At 42.7% G+C, this 20,541-nt stretch overlaps 1 protein-coding gene across 1 annotated transcript in view; it reads left to right on the forward strand.

Moving 5' to 3' along the window:
- Positions 1 to 139: 139 nt before the first annotated feature.
- Positions 140 to 20,541, forward strand: part of FAM149B1 (family with sequence similarity 149 member B1) — a 39,408-nt gene continuing 19,006 nt past the window's right edge. The window contains exons 1-6 of the mRNA XM_056113514.1: positions 140 to 271; positions 4,390 to 4,494; positions 6,350 to 6,479; positions 14,905 to 15,047; positions 17,216 to 17,329; positions 19,862 to 20,023. Of these exons, the coding sequence (XP_055969489.1) occupies positions 225 to 271; positions 4,390 to 4,494; positions 6,350 to 6,479; positions 14,905 to 15,047; positions 17,216 to 17,329; positions 19,862 to 20,023 (701 nt within the window). The 5' untranslated portion in view covers positions 140 to 224. The remainder of the gene's footprint in view (positions 272 to 4,389; positions 4,495 to 6,349; positions 6,480 to 14,904; positions 15,048 to 17,215; positions 17,330 to 19,861; positions 20,024 to 20,541) is intronic.

Raw genomic sequence — 20,541 nt, forward strand, 5'->3', positions numbered from 1 at the left:
GGCGGCGGAAGTGTTAGGAGAGCGCCCCGCGACGTCACTTCCGCCCCGGGGCCCGCCGGGAGGGCGGAGGGAGCGGAGAGGCGGGCGCCCGCAGAGGGGGTGCTTCGGGGTCAGGCGACGGGGCGTGACGGGGCCGGAAGGTGGCGGGCGGGGGCGGGGCCGGGGGCGGGGCCGAGCTGGGGGGCGGGGCCGAGCCCGCGGCCCGGCCGCGGCGGAAGACGAGGATGGTGCCCCGCTACGCGCGGAAGGCCGTGCCGCCGAGCTCGGAGCTGTGAGTGCAGTGTCCAGCCCCGGCCCCTGTCCGCCGCCGCGCCCCTTCCGTCCCCTGGGCGGGGGAACGGCCTCGCCCTCGGGCCTCGCTGCCCCCCACCCCGCCTCCGGGTCCGGGACGTGGCCCCGCTGGACAGCTGCCCCTCCCGGGCCGGGCCCGGAGGCGGGTCTCCGCGGGGCCGGGCCCGGGCCTCGGAGGGCGACCGTGGAGCTGGAGGCGTGTCCTGGGGGCCCGCGCGAGCCGCGCCCGCCGCCTCCGGACACTCCTGCAACGTGGACACACAGAGGTTCCAGACCGAGGGGCCGGAGAGGGCGCTTGCAGTCCGCGGCTGCCCCGGGTGCGACCCCCGGCACCCCCAGGGTCCCCGAGCACCGCTGGGTGTGCCCCTCTCCCCCTGCCCGCCCTCCCCCAGTAGATTCTTTATTTAAAGGTAGGAGCGGCCCTGAGATCACACGGTGATAGTTTTTGTTCATCTCGTTCGCACACCACCACCTGCAGTGAAGCACCAGCATCCTTCGGGCTCGGTTTTATTTCTGAGACTCATTTGAGAGAGTTAATTTCGGCTTCAACATTCACTCGCACCTATAGTGAAGTGCTATAGTTTAGCAAATAATGATACCGTCCTCATTTATAAGTGCTTTGAAAAGATGTTTTAACAGTTCTCTAAGACACTGGTATAAGCTTTAAAGAGACGAGTTATTGGGAATGCTACACGTCCTAAGATTATAGTCTGTTTTTATCATTATTACTGCCTGGTTTTTGAACCACCAGGGGTGCTCAGAGCTTTCTCCTGGCTCCGTGACCAGGGATCACTCCTGGTGGGGCCCAGGTGACCATTATGGGGTGCTGAGCATGGAACCCAGATGGCTGTACGCTACACAAGAACTCTGTTTCTCCAGCCCTATGTACTATTTCTTTTTGGGGCAAGGGGGCAGTTGGACCACAGGCTCTGGTGCTCACAGTTGTGCTCACTCACTCTGCTCAGGGACCACGTGGTGCTGGGAATCAAACCGGCCCCCAGCATGTAAAGTCCCTTCTACCTTAGATACTTACTTTATAATCAGATTTGAGCATGATCTTATTTGGTTTTGTTTTGGGACCCACACCCAGCAGTGCTCAGGGTTTACTCCTGGCTCTGGGCTCAGGGATCACTCCTGGTAGAGCTCAGGAGACCATATGGGGTATCAGGGAATCATACCTGGGTCGGCCACGTGCAAGGCAGTGCCCTACCCACTTTGGCTCCAAGTTTGGACTTTTTAAAACTCCAGTCCTCAATATTTTCCTCCACTAAGCTACGTAGTTTTAGCAACCTTGTATTTATTAATTAAATACTGTACATATAATAAGTGTGGTGTTTTCAGTTACATCTCGGTTTCTGGTTAGAATTTTCTAACCATGTTACTTCTAGACAAATTACTAAACTTTGAGCCTTCATTTATGTAATGGGCTGGAGCTATAGCACAGTGGGTAGGGCATTTGCCTTGCACCTTGGCCGTCCGGAGTTCGATTCCTCTGCCTCTCTCAGAGATCTCAGCAAGCTATCGAGAGTATCTTGTCTGCATGGCAAAGCCTGACAAGCTACCCGTGATGTATTCGATATCCCACACACAGTAACAAGTCTCACAATGTTACTGGCCCCGCTTGAGCAAAATCGATAAATTGATGAACAACAGGAGGACAGTGACAGTGACATTTATGTAATACTGGGGGCAAATCTTATCTAAAAGTACTTACATGGTAGCACATGGTAAATCCTTTGGAAGTTTCCACCTTCACATGGTACAAGATTCATACAATCAGTCTATGATTTCTCCATGCCTTTCAGAAGCATTTTACCTACCAAGTTATAGGCTATCTACACAGTAGCAATTCAGATAATCTTTTAAGAATCCTGGAAGAAAGGATTCCCAATAAGTGATTAAGGATGAACTAATTTGCTTTGAAAACTAATTCTGACCATTCTGAACGGGGGAAAAATCCTCTATGGAAGAAAAAAATTGTTGATAGGTACTTACTGAGCCAAAATGATTGGGGCAGGGGATGTAGCTCAGTAATAAAGCACTTGCTATATCTGAGTGAGTTCCTAGGTTTGATTCCCAGCTCTGCAAGAACAAAAACATGGGGGAAAATCAGAATTATAAACCTAATATTTTCTCAAGTTTTTTAAAATTTCTAATTCATAGCACAAAAGCGCTGTCCTCCCGTTGTTCATCGATTTGCTCAAGCGGGCACCAGTAACATCTCCATTGTGAGACTTGTTACTGTTTTTGGCATATTGAATATGACATGGGGAGTTGCCAGGCTCTGCCATGCGGGCGGGATGCTCTTGGTAGCTTGCCGAGTTCTCCGAGAGGGACGGAGGAATTGAACCCTGGTCGGCCGTGTGCAAGGCAAATGCCCTACGCTCTGTGCTATCACTCCAGCTTTCTAAAGTTAAGAGTCCTAAAATGTAAATTTATTTATGTGTTGATTTTTGGGCCACACCTGGCTGTGTTTAGGGCTTACTCCTGCTTTTGTGCTCAGGGATCACTCCTGGTGGTCTTGAGAGGCAATTTGAGATGCGTGGATTTTAACTGAGTTGCCTTTGTGAAAGGCAGAAGAATTTAACAAGCCTGGTTTTCACCAGTTTTTGTAGATTTCTGTAACTACCTGTCTAACTGAGAGATTTTTATCATCACCATCTAGAAGGCCCTTGTGTGCCTTTTTAAAGTCATAACCATTCTTTTTTCCATCCTCTAATAAGTAATTTTATTTTCACCTCTATTGTCTTTTTTTTTTTTTTTGCTGTGGAAGGGGCTTTTGGGTCACAGTTGGCAATTCTCAGGGTTACTCCTGACTCTGCACCCAGGAATTACTCCTGGCAGTGCTGGGAGACCATATGGGATGCCAGGGATTGAACCCAGCTCATCGCATGCAGGACAAGGGCCCCACCTGCTGTACTATCACTCCAGCACATCACTGTTATAGTGAATTGTGTGTCAGTATATTATTCACTGACATTGTGAATGTTAAATTAATGGGATCATATAGTATATAAACTTTTGAGATTGGCTCTTCTCACTAGGTATAGTGCCTTTGAAATCTGTTCAAATTGTTGCATGTCTCAATCATTTCTTCCCTCATCTTGATGTGGATTAAGGTATAAACATTCACTCATTAAAGGACATTGAAATTGTATATGATGGTTTTTTTTTAGTTCTAAATCAAACTGCTGTGAACATTTGTGTACAGATTTTTGTTTGAACACAAGTTTTCCTTTTTCTCAGGTTGGGTTCCAAGAGTACAATACTTAGGTCTTACGCCAAATGCACGAGATTGAAGAGCTTGAGGTTATTCCTGGTGGCAATGTCACTGTACTTCCCCATAGCATGTATGAAACATCCGGTTTCCTCATTCTCTCACCTGCATTTGTATGTAGTTGCGCCTTATGTTTTTAGTTTGCATTAAATTCATTTTAGGAATGTTGACTTAAGCCAATATATTCTAAAATATTTTAATACATAATCAATCCAAAAGAATTATTGAGGGCCTGAGAGGTAGTTCAAAGGGGCACAACACATCCCTTGCATGCATGAGGTCCTATGACTGGTCCTGATACTGCCTGCCCTCCTTCCACCCAACCTGAGAGCACCACATTGCTTGACTCTAACTGAACTGTCAGGCCCTTCAGGGAGCCCCCGCACCCAATGCTACTGGGAGGCTCAAGTAAAATAATAATACATTCTTGTTGGGCTAAGACCCTGAAATCCTTTGTATTTTACATTAAAATAATGTATCTTCTATTGGTAGCTAATGACTGTCTTTTTGGATAGCGTCGCATTTCTTTTTTGTTGTTTTTGGGCCATCCCTGGCAATGTTCGCAAGTTACTCCTGACTCTGCACTCAGGAATCATTCCTGGCCAGTGCTCAGGGAACTCTGTGTGATGCTGGGGATCAGACCCAGGCCTGTTACATGCAAGACAAGCACTTGACCTGCTGTACTATCTCTCTGGCCCTTACTGTAGCATTTCTATAGTAGCAAGAAGCAGATGCCTAACTATAGAATACGTTCTAAGATGTGTGTGTACGCCCATTTGTTTTCTTTTACAGGAAGCATAATTTTGTTTTTCCTTTCACAGGAAAGGAAAAACAAAACATCCTCTTAATCACCATCCTCTTCCGGAGCTGCTAGATGATGTATCATTGACAAATGACAGCCATGAAAAAGATACAAGTTCCCAAAGGTACTAGCACCAGTGTGCTTGTGGGCTTCCTATACCTAATAATGGCAAGTTGGTTTTCCGCCTTCAGTTTGTTGTTGCGGTATCTGGGGCCAAGCACTGGGATGCAGTAGTTATGTCCTCTGGGTCACTGTACTCAGACCTGGTTCTGGGGCACACACACTTGGCTGTGGTGTTTGTGGCACACTTGCTGTGGCGCTGAGGATCACTCTGGAACACAAGGGCAAGTGTCTGGGACTGAAACCACAGCTTCATACGTATAGACCAGGCGCTCTGCCACTGAGCCTCCGGTCTTAATGGCTTCATTATTTTGATTTAGAAATAAAAATACAGCCAGCAGTCCTCGGGATGATCCCTGACAGTACTCCAGGAACCATATGTGGTGCTAAGGATTTGAACCAGGGTTGGCCGCATGCAAGGCAGCCTGTTCTAGCCTTGCATCATCCTATCTCTCCAGACTAAAAGGGTTTTTTCTGGTTTTTATTTTGGTTTTTGCCCAGAGCCTTACACATGTAATGCATGTGCTCTGGCTCTTAGCTGCATCTTTGACTCTCCAAACAAGAATTTTTATCACTTCTCAGTACAGTTTGATTTTTCATTCTGGACAAAGCTAATGGAAGTAATGTTATGCCTATTTTCATAATCTTTAAAAATTAAGTTGTTAAAATTATAGACTCAAAAGAAATCTAACAAACCTGATTTTTAATCATGGTTCTGAGACATAGTAGTTTTGAAACATTGGCTACTGATTTGTATGTGTGTGTGTGTGTGTGTGTGTGTGTGTGTGTGTGTGTGTGTGTGTTTGGGCCACACCCAATGATGTTTCAGGTTATTCCTGGCTCTGCACTCAGGAATCGCTCCTTATGGGGCTCAGAGAACCTTAGGAAGGGGATGCCGGGGATCATACCTGGGTCAGCTGCTTGCAAGGCAAGCGCCCTACCCACTATACTATCTCTCTAGCCCCTGATAATAGTATCTTTTAAAGGGTATTGTGAATATAAATGAGATAAAGTATATAAACCCAACCATAGTATTTGGCACATAGCAAATGTTGGATGAATTTTAGCCGCAGTTATTCTTTTAATAACAGAGAAGGCTCGAACTTAAAAGAAGGTTCTGCAATGTTGTGCATGGATTCAATCCTCAACACCTCCAGGCCCCTAAATAAAATGCTCTAATAGCTAGTGATATAGTTCAAAACAGACCAGGAGGCTCGGACTTTAGTTCATGACACTGTCCAGCCCTCAGCCCCTCCCCACTGCAGGGAGCGCTGGCAGGCCTCAGCCACAGGGTGTGGCCCTCGACTTTCTGTTTTTAAGAAAGGATTTTAAAAATTCAAATCCCTTTTAAAAATGAAGCGAATTCTACATTACCTGTTTGTTATAAAGTATAAAATGGGATCAACATTTATTTTTAAAATTCTGGGCGAACTCTAAAAGGTACTCTTATATTTCTGAAATGTCTTTTGTTGTCAGAGGCATTGTTATAGGTAATGTTATTCATTGTGAACTATGACTTGCATTATTTAGAATGATTGTTCTTGATCCCAGAAAAATTAGTAGGATTTTTTTTATGATGCCTAAATTTTAGTTTTATTTGTTTTTTGACTCACACCTGATGTTGCTCGGAGCTACTCTCAGGGCAGTGTCTGGGAATCATTCCCTGGATATGCACTAGACTAGTTAAGCTATCTCTTCAGTGCTTAAATGTCAACTTTTAAATTTACTTTTGCCCTGGATATGTTTATACACGTGCTAATCAATGGTTATAATGCTGCAGAAATTTGAGAAAATTGAGCTTTGAGAAATTTGAGGAAACTAAGAATTCTTCTGTTTTCTCTTCCAAATTGTGTACTTAGTGCATCTGACAACACACAAGAATCACCTTTCACCTCAGCTGACACTGGGAACTCACTATCTGCTTTTCCAAGTTATACGGGCACAGGCGTCTCCACTGAAGGCAGCTCGGACTTCTCCTGGGGATATGGTGTGAGTTGCATGTCATTGGTCTTCGGGAGAGCTGGGAGACTGCTATGGGGATTAGAGATTGCCAGTGTTAGCACATTCCTTCACTCTCTTATGTTATTTCTTTGCATTTTAATACTGAAATTTGCCTCTTTATAAAGAATCAGTCTTCATTTTTTACTGTCTTTCAGTATTAGCTTTGTTTTATGGATCTAGTCACTGATTGTTAGAGATGCGTACAATTTGATTCTAAACACTTGCAGGTTTGTATGGATCTGGGCTATGATTCGACTTTTGCAGTGCTCAGTCCACTAAAGTATCTCTTTGCCACTAATATTACCTTGCTTAGAGTGGCGTTGAAATTTTATTATTGAGTCATTTTTTTTTCTTTTATGGGTCACACCCGGCGATGCACAGGGGTCACTCTTGGCTCTGCACTCAGGAATTATTCCTGGCGGTGCTTGGGAGACTATATTCGATGTTGAGAATTGAACCTGGGTTGGCCATATGCGAGGCGAACGCCCTGCCCACTGTACTATCATTCTAGCCCTATGATAGTAAATTTGAAAAAGCAGTTGAAAATAGTACTATAAGGCAGTTCTAATTTTTATCTGTACTTGATAATATGTATATATTTTTAAAAGACTAAAGATATTTACCAAAATCTTAGTAAGCTATTATCATTTGGGTGACGATGAGATGAAATGATGAAATTTATTCAGTCACTCATTTGTTTATAAGCTATTATAAATTTCTACTTGTAAAGTATAAACAACCTTAGAAAATTAAAGGACAAATTTTATGCATGGTTTTCACCCTGATATAATAGGTATTTTTACTTCTATATCTTCTTCCAGTTTATCTTTAGTTTGGGCTAGCTATATATGTAATAATAAGCCCTCTTTTTCACTATTTTATAAGCATTTTTCTAAATATCGAGTCATATAATATTACTTGCAACCTTCTTTACAAAAAAATGTTTCTTTCTAAAAAATAGTTAAAATCTATTATTTTCACCATGACAGTTTTTTTCAGTCATTTTAATTTGCACATGTGTATGTATGTATAGGGATTTTTCTTCCCTTGTTGTAGAATATATATGTATTCTTCTGAGGGACCTACATTTTTTCTGGCAGAGTAAGGGAGTCCCACTGCTGGTGCTCTGGTGCTACACTGGCTCTTCGCACTTGGAGTTCTCTCAGTGCTGCCTGGGGAAGATGTGGTGCCAGAATCCAGCTGCTTCCTTCAGCATGTGGTCAGCCATTTGAACTCCTTCTCTGGCCCTCGGGATCTACTTTGTCATTGACCATGATTTTATATGCACATACTCATTTACTACATCCATACCTGTCAATTTGAATCGTTTGGCAACATTTGATTTGAATATATCCTAATTGAAATTGCCCTCATTATCTGATACTTAGTATCACTCAGCAAATACTCATTGAACACATTTATTGTCAGCTACTACATAGCACAGCAGGTAGGGAGTTTGCCTTGCACGCAGCTGACCCAGGTTCGATTCCTCTGCCCCTCTCGGAGAGCCCAGCAAGCTACCGAGAGTATCTCTCCCGCATGGCAAAGCCTGGCAAGCTACCTGTGATGTATTCGATATGCCAAAAACAGTAACAACAAGTCTCACAATTTGTTGTGAGATGTCACTGGTGCCTATGCGAGCAAATCAATGAACAAGGACAGTGCTATTATATGGGAATTTGGAGTGTAATTTACAGGACTAAATAGTTGAATGAGAGATTGACAAAAGCAAATAAAATAACTGCAATAGGCAATAATTGCCCTACAATGTTAAGCTGTCATAAATGCTCTACCCTCTTACTTTACAATTGTATTTGGTTTTCATTCCCATCTCTACATTCCCTTCCTGGTTGATGTTGTTGCAATGCCTCCTGGTGATATAAACATAGGTCTGAGGTCCAGAGAAATCGATAAAGCTAAAGAGGAATCATTGAATCTACAATTGTTATTATAGACTTTAGTAATTGATATAATTATATAATCATCAAACGTATGCTTTTCCCCCAACATATTGTACATATTCTTTTCAAGTGCATATGAAGTATTCACAAGAATAGACTGTATGATGTGTCATAAAATGCCTCAGGAATATTCAAGAGATTATGGCTTACCAGATAAAGATATTCTCTGGTTACAGTAGAATTAAGTTAGAAGTCAATAATAGATAACTAGATAAATTCCCAAACTTAAGAAATTAAAAAACCCTTAATAAAAAATTACAGGGACTGGAGAGATAATATAGAGGTGGGGCACTTGCCTTGCATGTGGAAAACTGAGTTTTATCCCTGGCACCCCATATGGTCCCCCAAGCCCTGCCAAGAATGAACCCAGAACCAGAAGTAAGCCCTGACCACCATTCAGTATGATCCCAAAACAAATAAGACAAAAGGGAAAATTAGAGGATATTTTAAACTATAGGATATCAAAAGTAATAATGCCAAAATTTGTGGATATAGCTACAGTAATTCTTTTAAGGAAGTTTATAATATCAGGTCCTCTTTTAGAAAAGAAAGCTTTGAAATGAAAAACAAGGTCAGAAAGTAAAGTTAACTCAGTCAAAAGAAAGAAAAGAGCAAAATTGATGAAATTAAAAAGAGAAAATAAAGAGGCGATTCCTTGAAAAGGTCAATACCTAACAAGACCTCTGGTTATCCTAATCAAGAAAAAAAAAAACACAAATTCCAATACCAGGAATAAAAGAGGGGTCACCACCACAAATTCCAGAGGTAATAAAAGAATAAGGGGATATGACTTAATGCTAAATTGTACACCTTGCGTTCATGAGACCTGGGTTTGTTAGTCGATATCATACATATAAAAAAAATAAGTAAAAGTTAATAATATGAAATTTTAATGCCAATAAATTCCATAACTCAGATGAAATTCATTTAAAAATATGAAAGGTCAGGCTGAAGACAGCAGGTAAGGTGCTTGCCTTACACAAAACTGACCCAGGTTCAATCTCAGACATCCCATACGGTCCCCTGAGCTCATCCAGAAGTAATTCTTGGGTGCAGAGTCAGGAATAAACCCAAGCATTGCCAGGTGGGGCCCATAAATAAATAAATAAATAAATAGAAATTATGAATAGTAGAGTCAAGGGACAGCTCAGTAGTAGAGTGCCAGCCCTGTGGGCATGAGCCTGAGTTGGAGCCTCAGTGGAGAGGATGGTCTCAGAGGCACTGCCCTGTGTGATCCTGGGTGCCTGTGCAACTCAATGCATGAGCTCTGGTGCACTGACAGTGAATGAGGACTATGGATGTGTAGGCTCCATGAGTACCACAGCTAACCCTGTGAACACCACATCCAAGTGTGTGACCTCTGGCAAGTTCAAAACCAAGTGTGTGCTAACCCCAGTCATCACATCAACATCATCAAAAGTAAGGGAAGGAGAACATATATGAAGAGCAGTAAATCACAAAGAAATTGAGTTAGGGCCAGAGAGATAAGAAGCACTTGCCATACACACAGCTGACCTGGGTTCGATTCCAGCACCCTATGAGGTTTCCTGAGCACCACCAGGAGTAATCCCTGAGCCCAAAGTCAGGAGTAAGCCTGAGCACTGAGCACTGCTAAGCATGGCCCAAAAACCAAATAAAAAAGAAGAAAACGAATTAAGCAACTTTGACAGTTGCTCTAAGACCAGATAGGTTCTCTACTGACTTCTGTTATACATTTTTAGAAGAATAAAAATTACACAAACTTCTTTTTGTTTGTTTTTGACTGTCATGCCTGGCAGTGCTTAGGGATACTCCTTGCTCAGGGCTGGGGTGTTGCTCCCTGCAAGGCTTGGAGACCATTTGGGGTCAGAGCTGAAACCAGGGCTCCAGCATGCAAAGCATTCACTCCAGACTTTCTTTTTTTAATTTATTATTTATTTATTTATCTTTTTATATTTGTTTATTGAATCACTGTGGGAAAAGTTACTAAGCTTTCAGGCTTAAGTCTCGGTCATACAATGATCGAACACCTTTCCCTTCACCAGTACTCATTTTTCACCACCAAGAACCCCAGTATACCCCCCCCTCCCACTCCTCCAAATGCCTGTGAGGCAGATGATTTCTACTTAACTCTTCTCTACATTGATTATATTCATTATTTTGACAAAAGATGCACCATTATTGTCTAGAATTTCCCCCCAAACAATCAGAATAGCTGAAAAGGCATTGTGAAATATTTTGTTTTCTATAGCTGGTTATGAGAATCATATAATGTCACACGGCCACAATTTTCTGCAAAGAGCCAGATAATTACAAGATTGGTTTCTGTGTGTCTGGTGTTATGGCCATGCCGGAGAGCCGCTCATGGGGGGTAACTCGTGACCTTGGTAGGGCGTGAAGGATATGCTGGTACCGTCCCTCTTCCCATGAGACTGCAGTTGCCCCGTCACACTGGCTCATACCTGACTTTTCTATAAGCTCTGAGGTGGCAGCCACTTTGCTGCCAGGGGGGAAAAAGGTGGAAGGGAGCAACACCCTTTCCCTCCCAGGGAGGCATGGCACTATAGTTTAACGCATGGTCCATTCACTTTTCTGCCGTAAGCTGCCGGGTTCTGGATTAAGTCCTTTTGCCTCTGGAGCCATGGCCATGCCAGAGAGCTGCTTATGGGGGGCAACTCGTGACCTCAGTAGGGTGTGAAGGACGAGCCGGTACCGTCCCCCTTCCCATGAGACTACAGTTGCCCCATCACCGCCGGTTCATATCTGGCTTTCCAATAAGCTCTGAGCCGGCGGCCACCTTGTATGCAGTCCAGATGCATTTCTGCCAAAAGCCACTGGGTTTCAAGATTTGTTTCTGAGTCTCCGGTATCATGGCTATTAATCAGCTTGATCAGGAGCCAGAGAGGCTGTTTGTAGGCGGCAACTCGGGGTCTCATTGGGATGGGGAAAAAGAATTGGCTCCACCCCCATGTGGTGAGGCCCCGTGTGTCTTGTCACTGCAGGTCCAAACCTGACTGTCCAGTGGCCTCTGGAGGATGGCGGTCACCAGGCCGCCAGGGGGAACAGGCCAAGGCACGAAACCTATTCCCACCTGGAGTGGCCCAGTGCCAGTAACCTACTGCAGGAACAGGACGCATTTCTGCCAAAAGCCTTTGGGTTCTGAGATTCGTTTCTGAGACTCTGGGATCATGGCCATTAAGCAGTTCGATCAGGAACCAGAGTGGCCATGCCTCCAATTATATAGCTGAGCCGGAGGTGGTTTGTGGGTGTGTCTCCCACATACCTAACTTTTGGCCGTTTACTTTCTTGGTAAACTTTGCCCCAAGTTTTTGGGGTCTGGCCAAAGGCACAGCAGCAATTTTGGGGTATCTGAAAGTCTGACATTGCCATCAGGCTGCTGATGCACTCACCTCACAGGTACAGACTGACCTGCTGGCGGCACCATAGCCCTACTCCAGACTTTTAAACTATGTTTTCAGGCCTCCTCCCACCTCAAAAATGTAAGAACTTTTTTTGGTCACACCCAGTGATACTTAGGGCTTACTCCTTGCTCTGCACTCAGGAATTACTCCTGGTGGTGCTCGGGGGACATAAGGGATGCTGGGATCGAAACTGATGTGCAAGGCAAATGCCCTACCTACTGTGCTGTCTCTCCTGCTCCATGGAACATTTTCAGTTCACTCTTGCATCTGTCAGTCACTGTCCTCCTGTTGCTCATCAATTTGCTTGAGCGGGACCAGTAACGTCTCCATTTTGAGACTTGTTGTTACAGTGTTTGACATATTGAATACGTCACGGGGAGCTTGCCAGGCTTTGCCGTACGGGCGAGATACTCTCGGTAGCTTGCCAGGCTCTCCGAGAAGGGTGGAGGAATCGAACCCAGCTCGGCCGGGCTGGCTGTGCACAAGGCAAACGCCCTACTGCTGTTCTATTGCTCCAGCCCCCAAGACTTGCATATTGATACTAAAACCTGACAATGACAGTTGTATAAAATGATGAGCTGGAACTTCTAGAATGGAAGAGTGAGTGGCTGGATGAATCATCTTAACCAGAGAACAACAAAACTACATAAGACGGTCAAAAGTCACTACTTTAGCGTTCTAAAAGTTAACTACAAGTTCACAACAAGCAGCAATTATTTGAAAGTCAGTGGAACCTTGGATCAAGAACAGTGAAACAAACTATGAAAACGAGCAGCTTCACTACCAGAAAGGGCTCTGTAGATTTGGTGTGAAACTTAGATGAACCCTATAACCAACAGCATTATCAATAATAGCAGCAAACTCCATGGCATCTGACAAAGGAAAAGGAGACTCAGCTTATCTGAAGTTTTTGTACTAGTGAGTGAGAAGTATGTTGGTAGACTATCCAGAAATCCATCAAGGTGATCTGGTAAATAAGAGAATCAGAGGGGGCCAAGCAGGTTCTCTGAAAAGCCAGGCATAAAGGCTGGTGAGGTCCCAGGCCCTGCAAGCTCCTTCCTGGCTGGCCAGAACAGTAGTAGCATTGCAGAAACAGAGCAGAAGAGGGCAGAATGTAAAACCAAGAGAGTTGTGAAAATTGCTTAAATCTGAACTTAAAATAAGTTGGTTTTTTTTTTTTTTTAAGTGAGCAATAGCACAGCGGTAGGGTGTTTGCCTTGCACGCGGCCGGCCTGGCTGAGCCAGGTTCGATTCCTTCACCCCTCTCGGAGAGCCTGGCAAGCTACCGAGAGTGTCTCGCTCGCACAGCAAAGCCTGGCAAGTTCCCCGTGACGTATTCAATATGCCAAACACAGTAACAACAAGTCTCAAAATGGAGACATTACTGGGCCCGCTCGAGCAAATCGATGAACAATGGGAGGACAGTGCTACAGTGCTAGAAACAAAAATAGATCCTTCATGATGATAAAGGAGCCAATTCATCAGGAAAATTAAGCAATTATAAAAAACCTACACATCTGGGAGTAGGGCACTTGCCTTGCTCATGGCTGCCCGGGGTTTGATCTCTGGCACCCTATATGGTTCCCCAAGCCCCTAAGGGCAGAGCCAAGAGTAATTCCTGAGCACGGCCAGGTGTGTCCCACCCCACCAGAATATACGCATGTAGGGGCTAAAGTGATAGCACAGCAGGGCGGGCAGCTGCTAAGGTGGCCAGCCGCTCTCAGGAGTGGAAGCACAGAGGGAGTGGAGTTGCGGCCGTCTTCATGCCCAGGTGGCGTCATTCCCCTGATCTCTTGTCACAGCTGCCTGGTGTTTTTGTTTTGCAGGGGTGCATATAGCCCCTCCTGACAAGGTCCTGGTACAGTTCAAATTCCCGAACCAGGGAAGTCATGGGACCAGATTTTTTGTTTTATTGGGACCTCACCAGCAGTGCTCAGGCTTACTCCTGGCCCTGTGCTCGGGGATCACAAAGAATCTGGGCTTCCCACACAGAAGGCAGAAGAGGGCTGGGGGCATCCGTTTCCTTCTCCCCCTGCCAGCTCTCCTGCTCTGACATTTGATAAATGTTCCCGACCTGATGAATATTTACTACTACTACTACATCATCCTTTCTCTTACCCAAAAGAAAAGGCCTAAACTGATCTCCGTAGTTCCCTCTTCTCATTAAACCAGTCATCAAGTTCTGAGGATTCTGTGTTCCTTCTGTGTCAGATCTTTGTTTTTCTTTCTCTAGCAGTTGAGGGGCCTGGAGATATGGCTCCGTGGGTAGCACTTGCCTTACAGTGTGAGAATCCACCTAGGTGTGTTTCCTGGCACCATAAAAGAAATTTAGTCTGAATTGACATTTCACATTGTATTTATGTTGCTGTGCAACTTAATGACATGTGTTCAACATCTAGGCTCTGGTTTAGTGGAGGCGAAAATCCTGAAAAATGTCAGACCTTATTAGAAAAAATCAGGGACTTAGGTATTTTATTTATTTTCCTTTTTCCTTCTCTTTCTTAGAGCTTAAAATACTGAAACCAAACAACCAAAGTAAGAGAAATTATTATCTACTAGTGATATGTTATGGATAACTTTTCTTTATAGTTTTTGGGATTCCTCAAAATTATTACATTAAATGGTACTTTTGTGATGAAAATATTACTTTAAAGAAGCAAATATTTATATTATTTTTCTGAAAATAGCACCAGGGAGCCCGGCAAGCTACCGAGAGTATCTCGCCTGCACGGCAGAGCCTGGCAAGCTCCCCGTGTCGTATTCAATATGCCAAAAAAACAAAAAAAAGTAACAAGTCTCACAATGGAGACGTTACTGGTGCCTACTCGAGAAAATCAATGAACAACAGGAGGACAGTGCTACAGTGAACTGGGGAGGGCATCTGAAATTGAAAAGGTGGAAAACATTAATTTAACTTTTCTTTCATAGACATGCTTTTAAGTGGTCTAACTATTGAAAACAAATTCAAATCTGATTTTTTTAAGCCTTTGTAATTTTTAACAGGGATTGAATTTCACCTAAAAATTGGAGGGGGGTATTGTTTAATTCTAGGAACTTGATCAAAATGCCACTGAGAAAGTCCAGGCGATGTTCACAGCCATTGATGAGCTCTTGTACGAGCAGAAGCCAAGCATCTATACAGAGAGTCTCCAAGAGGAGTGCCAACAGTGGACAGACAGCTTTCCTCACCTCAGGTACTCAGGTGTCAGACTTAACTTGTAGTCATGGCTTTTGCCAACATTTATAAAGCAAAATTTGTTTTTACAAAGCTTGTATTTTGGGGCCAGAGTGATAGTGCAACAAGTAAGGCATTTGTCTTGCATGTGGCTGGCCCATGTTCAGTCCCTGGCATCTCATATGGTCCCTCAAGCACCTCCAGAAGTGATCCATGAGTGCAGAGCCAGGTGTTATCCTTAAGCATTGTCATGTGTGGAAACACACATACACACATGCACACACGTACACACACGCTTATTCCAGAATCTTTATGATCACTATTTTGAGTAATATTACTAGAGCTATATGGTGGAAAACAATATAGCTATATGGTGGTATAGAGTCCCAGCTGAGAGAAAGCCCTCGAATGGATGGGAATCTCTTGGGGTTTCCGTGAGTATTTCCATGTTACCATATTTTGAGTCAAACAGTCTTGTAGCATTGGCTTTGTCCTGCTGCTAGCCATAGAACCTTTTATTATTATTATTTATTATTATTTTATTTTTCCCCTTTCACCTTATATAAATACTGTGGTTCACAAAATTGTTCATGATGATTTATTACAGACATTCAGTATACCAACACCAATCCTACCACCATGGCACCTTCCTTCCCACCACCATTATCTCCAGTTTTCCCAACCACCCCTAAAGCCTGCCCCCACAGGAGCCCTTAATAATTTAATTTATATTGCTTATTATAATTTGATAAAAGAATGATCAAAAAAATGTTTCCTTAGAAGAAAGTTAGTGAAGGTTGTTTATCTCACCATTAAGCTATTAAGCCCTTATATAAGAGATTACTAAAATTTTTGTTACTAACCTATAGCCTTATGTGCTGATACTTGGTTAATCAAGATTGGGTGCCTTCTACGTTACATCGCATCATAATCTGTTGTGGTACTCCTGGTTTATCAGTGTTGTAGAGTTTGAAGTGATAAAGCTGGAGTTAAGTTTTTAACTGGGTGGTCTTTGAGGGGGGGCACGTGTGAATGTGTATGTGACTGCCAGGGCTTCTGGAAGTACAGGGAGAAGGGAAAGGTAGCCCATTTCTGACTCCATGAAAGCCTGGAGATTTCAGTCACAAAACCCACATACCTGAGTTTTTCAACAGATTAATTTCTGGATAGGGCTTAGTCCTGAGCAGTGGAGTCTGGCCGGGAGCATGGTGGTGATTGTGGAGAAGAATTTTTGCTGCTGGGGCTCTGTGTAAGTGGGTTCTGGGCTCACTGGCCCCTTTGGAGTACCCCAGATGACTTAGTCTTGTGTGGGCACCAGAAGAATCTCTGCATCTTGTTGATCTCTCTCAAGTTTTATTGAGGCTTCGAGTCAGAGCCTTCCTTTTAAACAAGAGAATTAGAAAGTATATTTGTTTACATTGCTATCCACAGTTAATTATGGGGATTTTATTTTTGTCTCTTTGTTTTTTGGGCAGTGCTCAGGAATTGCTCCAGTTCTGTGCTCAGGGATCACTCCTGGCCAATCTCAGAGGACTGTATGAGGTTCTGGGGATCAACCCAGGTTGGCCACATGCAAGGCAGATGCCTTAATTCTTGTACTGTTTCTCTAGCCCCCACAATTAAATTCTTGTGTATAGTTGATAGGGGACGTAGGCTGTTAGGGAGCTTCCCTAGAAATCAAAGTACAGTAGACACTTGAAAGCCGACTTCACTGTGCCCTGGCATTGTAGGCATTGAACCACTGGGCCACTTGGATCAAGCATGGTCCTCTGGGTCCCTGAGCTTTGCTTGAAAGCTACTCCCACCCCACCACACAACAGAAGAGAGGATATTTTGTAGTTTTAACTAATTTTACATTTTACCATATTTTGGCAGATTTAATAGTAGATGGAGGCACAATAAATTGTTCCATTTCTTAGGATTTTTTGTGGTTCGGGGGGGAACAAGAGCTTTATATTTTCCATCTCCATTATATGGAAGAGAAATATACCCACAATAAGTACTGGGTTTGTATTATCTCCCCCCAAAAATCATTTAAAATCAGTATCAGATTAAGCTTAACCTTCTATATAGAGCCTTTCTATACAGAATTTCTATAGAGAACCATCAAATTCCTAGCAGGTGATCTAGATTTTGTGTGTATTCCATCTGGAAACCCATTATTTTCTCTGTGTGTTAATTCTGAAGGATTCTGGGTCAGCAGATTCTCACCCCAAGTCAAGGTTATGGACTTTATCCGAGGTCTCCTGCTGTTTCAACTTCACAGGAGATAACATTGTCCCAGGAAAGAGATTCTACCATGTAAGTATTATTCTGATTTATGTACATCAGTATAGCTTATATAAGTATTTATGTGTCTGAACAGATAAAGACTTCCATTTATGCTAAGGAATTAAAAAATTATTCTACCTTCTTTCTGTATTAACAAAACATAGCATCTTTGTACATGTTAGAATTTATTACATTTTTTGTTCAAAAAGAGAATACTTAGGGTTTAAGGATATTTTGTTATTGAGATCTCTCTCTCTCTATATATATATATGTATGTATCTATGTTTGAATATCTGTCAATATTTATATTTATGTATGTAAATGTAGTCATCTTTCTTGGAATAAAAGTGTACGCAGACTGGTTCAAAGAAACATAGGTAGCACCAGAGCGATAGTACAGCAGGTAAGGTGCCTACTTTCCATGTCGCCAACTGGATTTGATCCCTGGCATCCCATATGGTCCTTCAAGCACTGCCAGGAGCGATTTCTGAGTGCAGAGCCAGGAGTAACCCCTGAGCATCGCTGGTTGTGCCACCTCCCCCCAAAAAAATAAATTTAGGTGCTAGAAAGATAGTACAGGGATAAAGGCACATACTTTTTATGTGGCTGACCCAATTCCATTCCTCGAACCGCATGGTCCCGTGAAAAGTGTATTAGTCCTGAACATTCCCGATATATTTTATTTTAACAAATACTTCATGTGATATTTGTTAAATACTACTCCTAGTGCTTTACAAATGCTTGTTAACAGAATTTCAAGGTAACTCATGACATGTGCCTTGAGATTAAAGTCATTTTATAAATGAGAAAATTGAGGATCATGTGACCAAAAAGGAACTTAAACCCAGTCAGCAGCATATCAATTTAATCCTAAAGGGATCATCAATCAAAGAATATTGAATAAAAAATACTTGAAGAAAAAAAAAAGTGTTAGTTTTAGCCCACAAGCCCTGCAGCAAAATAGCCTCTGGCCTTCTAGATTTAGAAGAGCTGGAAGGGAACATCATATCTTCCAGGTCTCCTGAACATCATATTTTTCATACCAACGTTTAAAGAATTGCTCATGGATACTGTATTATTTGAATTCTCCTGAACAACATTTGGAGGACCCCTCCCACTCAGAAAACATATACAGTCTAAAAAATAGACTAAATACTTTTGAAAAAAATTATTTGAAAATATACTAATAATAACATTATTCTCGTGGAAGTTAAACTGACATTAGTTTATTAGCTTAAACTGTGTCATTAGGGGCCGAAGAGAGAGCTCTGCAGGCTGAGTGCCTTCCCAGCAGGAGGCCTGCTTTTGATTCTCAGTGCCACGTGGCCCCAGCACTGCTGGGAGTGCTGGCCCAGACACAGAACTGGTAGGCTTGGAGCACCACTGGCTAGGGCCCAAAAACCGAAGGGAAAGGTGTAGTTTAATAAACTCCTAACTAATAGTTAAATGGGCTATTTTTGAACACCCCAAATTATTTAAACAATAGCAACGTAAACCCAAATAGCGTAATTTCAAAACTTTCTCTCAAAGCCAGGGATGCAGCTCAGCAAGAGGCACTCGCCTTGCTTGTGGTAAGCTGGGGTTCGATCCTCAGTACTGTACACACAGAAAATTAGTTTTAAAAGTGGACTAAAACTTAGATCTGTTGTAAAATACAGTTTTAATTCATTTTTGTGATTCATTTACTTAATGAGATCATCATCTTACTTGATATTTCTAAAGAGACATGCTAATACTTTGATTTTGTGTATGTGCTTGTAGTAATATGTTACTACAGGCCAGTTAGGGTTATGGCTTCTCAGGTTCACTAAAATTTGGTCAAAGAATGAAATTTGATTGCTTTTCTAAAAATGATTTAACGTCCAGTTTTCAATCAGTAAGTTGAGTTTTTTCTCTTTAAATGTAAATGTCGGGGGCTGGAGAGATAGCACAGCGGGTAGGGTGTTTACCTTGCACAGGACCGACCCATCTGGTCCCCTGAGCACCACCAGGAGTAACTCCTGAGTGCAGAGCCAGGAGTAACCCCTGTGCATCACCAGGTGTGACTCAAAAAGCAAAAAAAAAAAAAAAAGTAAATGTCATTTATTGTATTTTTATTGTATCAGTAAATCACCTGCGGCTTACCCTTTTGAATGAATTTTACATTTTTTTATAACCTAATATCTCCCACAGAAATGATGTATTCTTCATTATGTAACTCATGTCCTAGCATGAAGATACATTTACCTGTTCTGTTGGTACAAACTTTATATATACCTTATTATTATTATTATTATTATTATTGTTATTATTGCTTTTGGTGCCACACCCAGTGATGCTCAGGGGTTACTCCTGGTTCTGCATTCAGGAATTACTCCTGGCAGTGCTTGGGGGACCATATAAGATGCTGGGGATCCAACCTGGGTTGACTGCGTGCAAGGCAAACACCCTACCCGCTGTGCTGTCGTTCCAAACCTATGCCTTATTATTTTACAACTGCTCATAGTAGGTCAATTGGAGACTTTATCTTCAAGGAAATAAGAAATCAAGTCTGGGTAATTTTTCCTTTTTTCCCTCTTCCAGATTTGGTATAAGGGGCAAGAAGTTACATTTTTCATCTTGTGCTCAGAAAATGACTTCTATTGCCAAATCCCCTAGCATGTCTTCTCTGGAAAGAGAGGAAGACCGTGTGCTCATCTCCGAAGGAATCATAGAGGAGTACCTGGCCTTCGACCACACAGACATGTGAGTGTTATGTCTTCTGCATTTATTACTTGCCCCCTAGTTAGTGTATCAATACCTAATGTCTATTTCTCTATGGAATATAAACCAATAAACCAATATAATCTATAATTAGTTTTATTTGTTTCTATCATTTTCTGTTACTGTTCATGTATTCAGAGTTCACATTGTTAGTTAATAAAAAGTCCTAGTACTTCCACATTAGACTTAGTATGTATTTTCTTCCTACAAGTACCATCTGCTCCTTCCTGAGATAAATTTATTACATTTTTTTTCTTCACATAAATTTTTTGGGGGGCCAGAGCACAGTGGGTAGGGCATTTGCTTTGTATGCGGTTGACCCTGGTTCAACCCGGCATCTGATATGGTCCCCTGAGCACTGCTAGGAGTTATTCCTGAGTGCAGAGCAGGAGTAACCCCTGAGCTTCACCAGATGTGACACAAAAAGCCTAATTAATTGATTGAAATACATTTATGATCATGATCATCCTGTTGTTCATCAATTGCCTCGAGCAGGCACC

Source organism: Sorex fumeus, unplaced genomic scaffold (assembly GCF_029834395.1).
Source record: "Sorex fumeus unplaced genomic scaffold, SorFum_2.1 ptg000020l, whole genome shotgun sequence".
Taxonomy (NCBI): Eukaryota; Metazoa; Chordata; class Mammalia; order Eulipotyphla; family Soricidae; genus Sorex; species Sorex fumeus.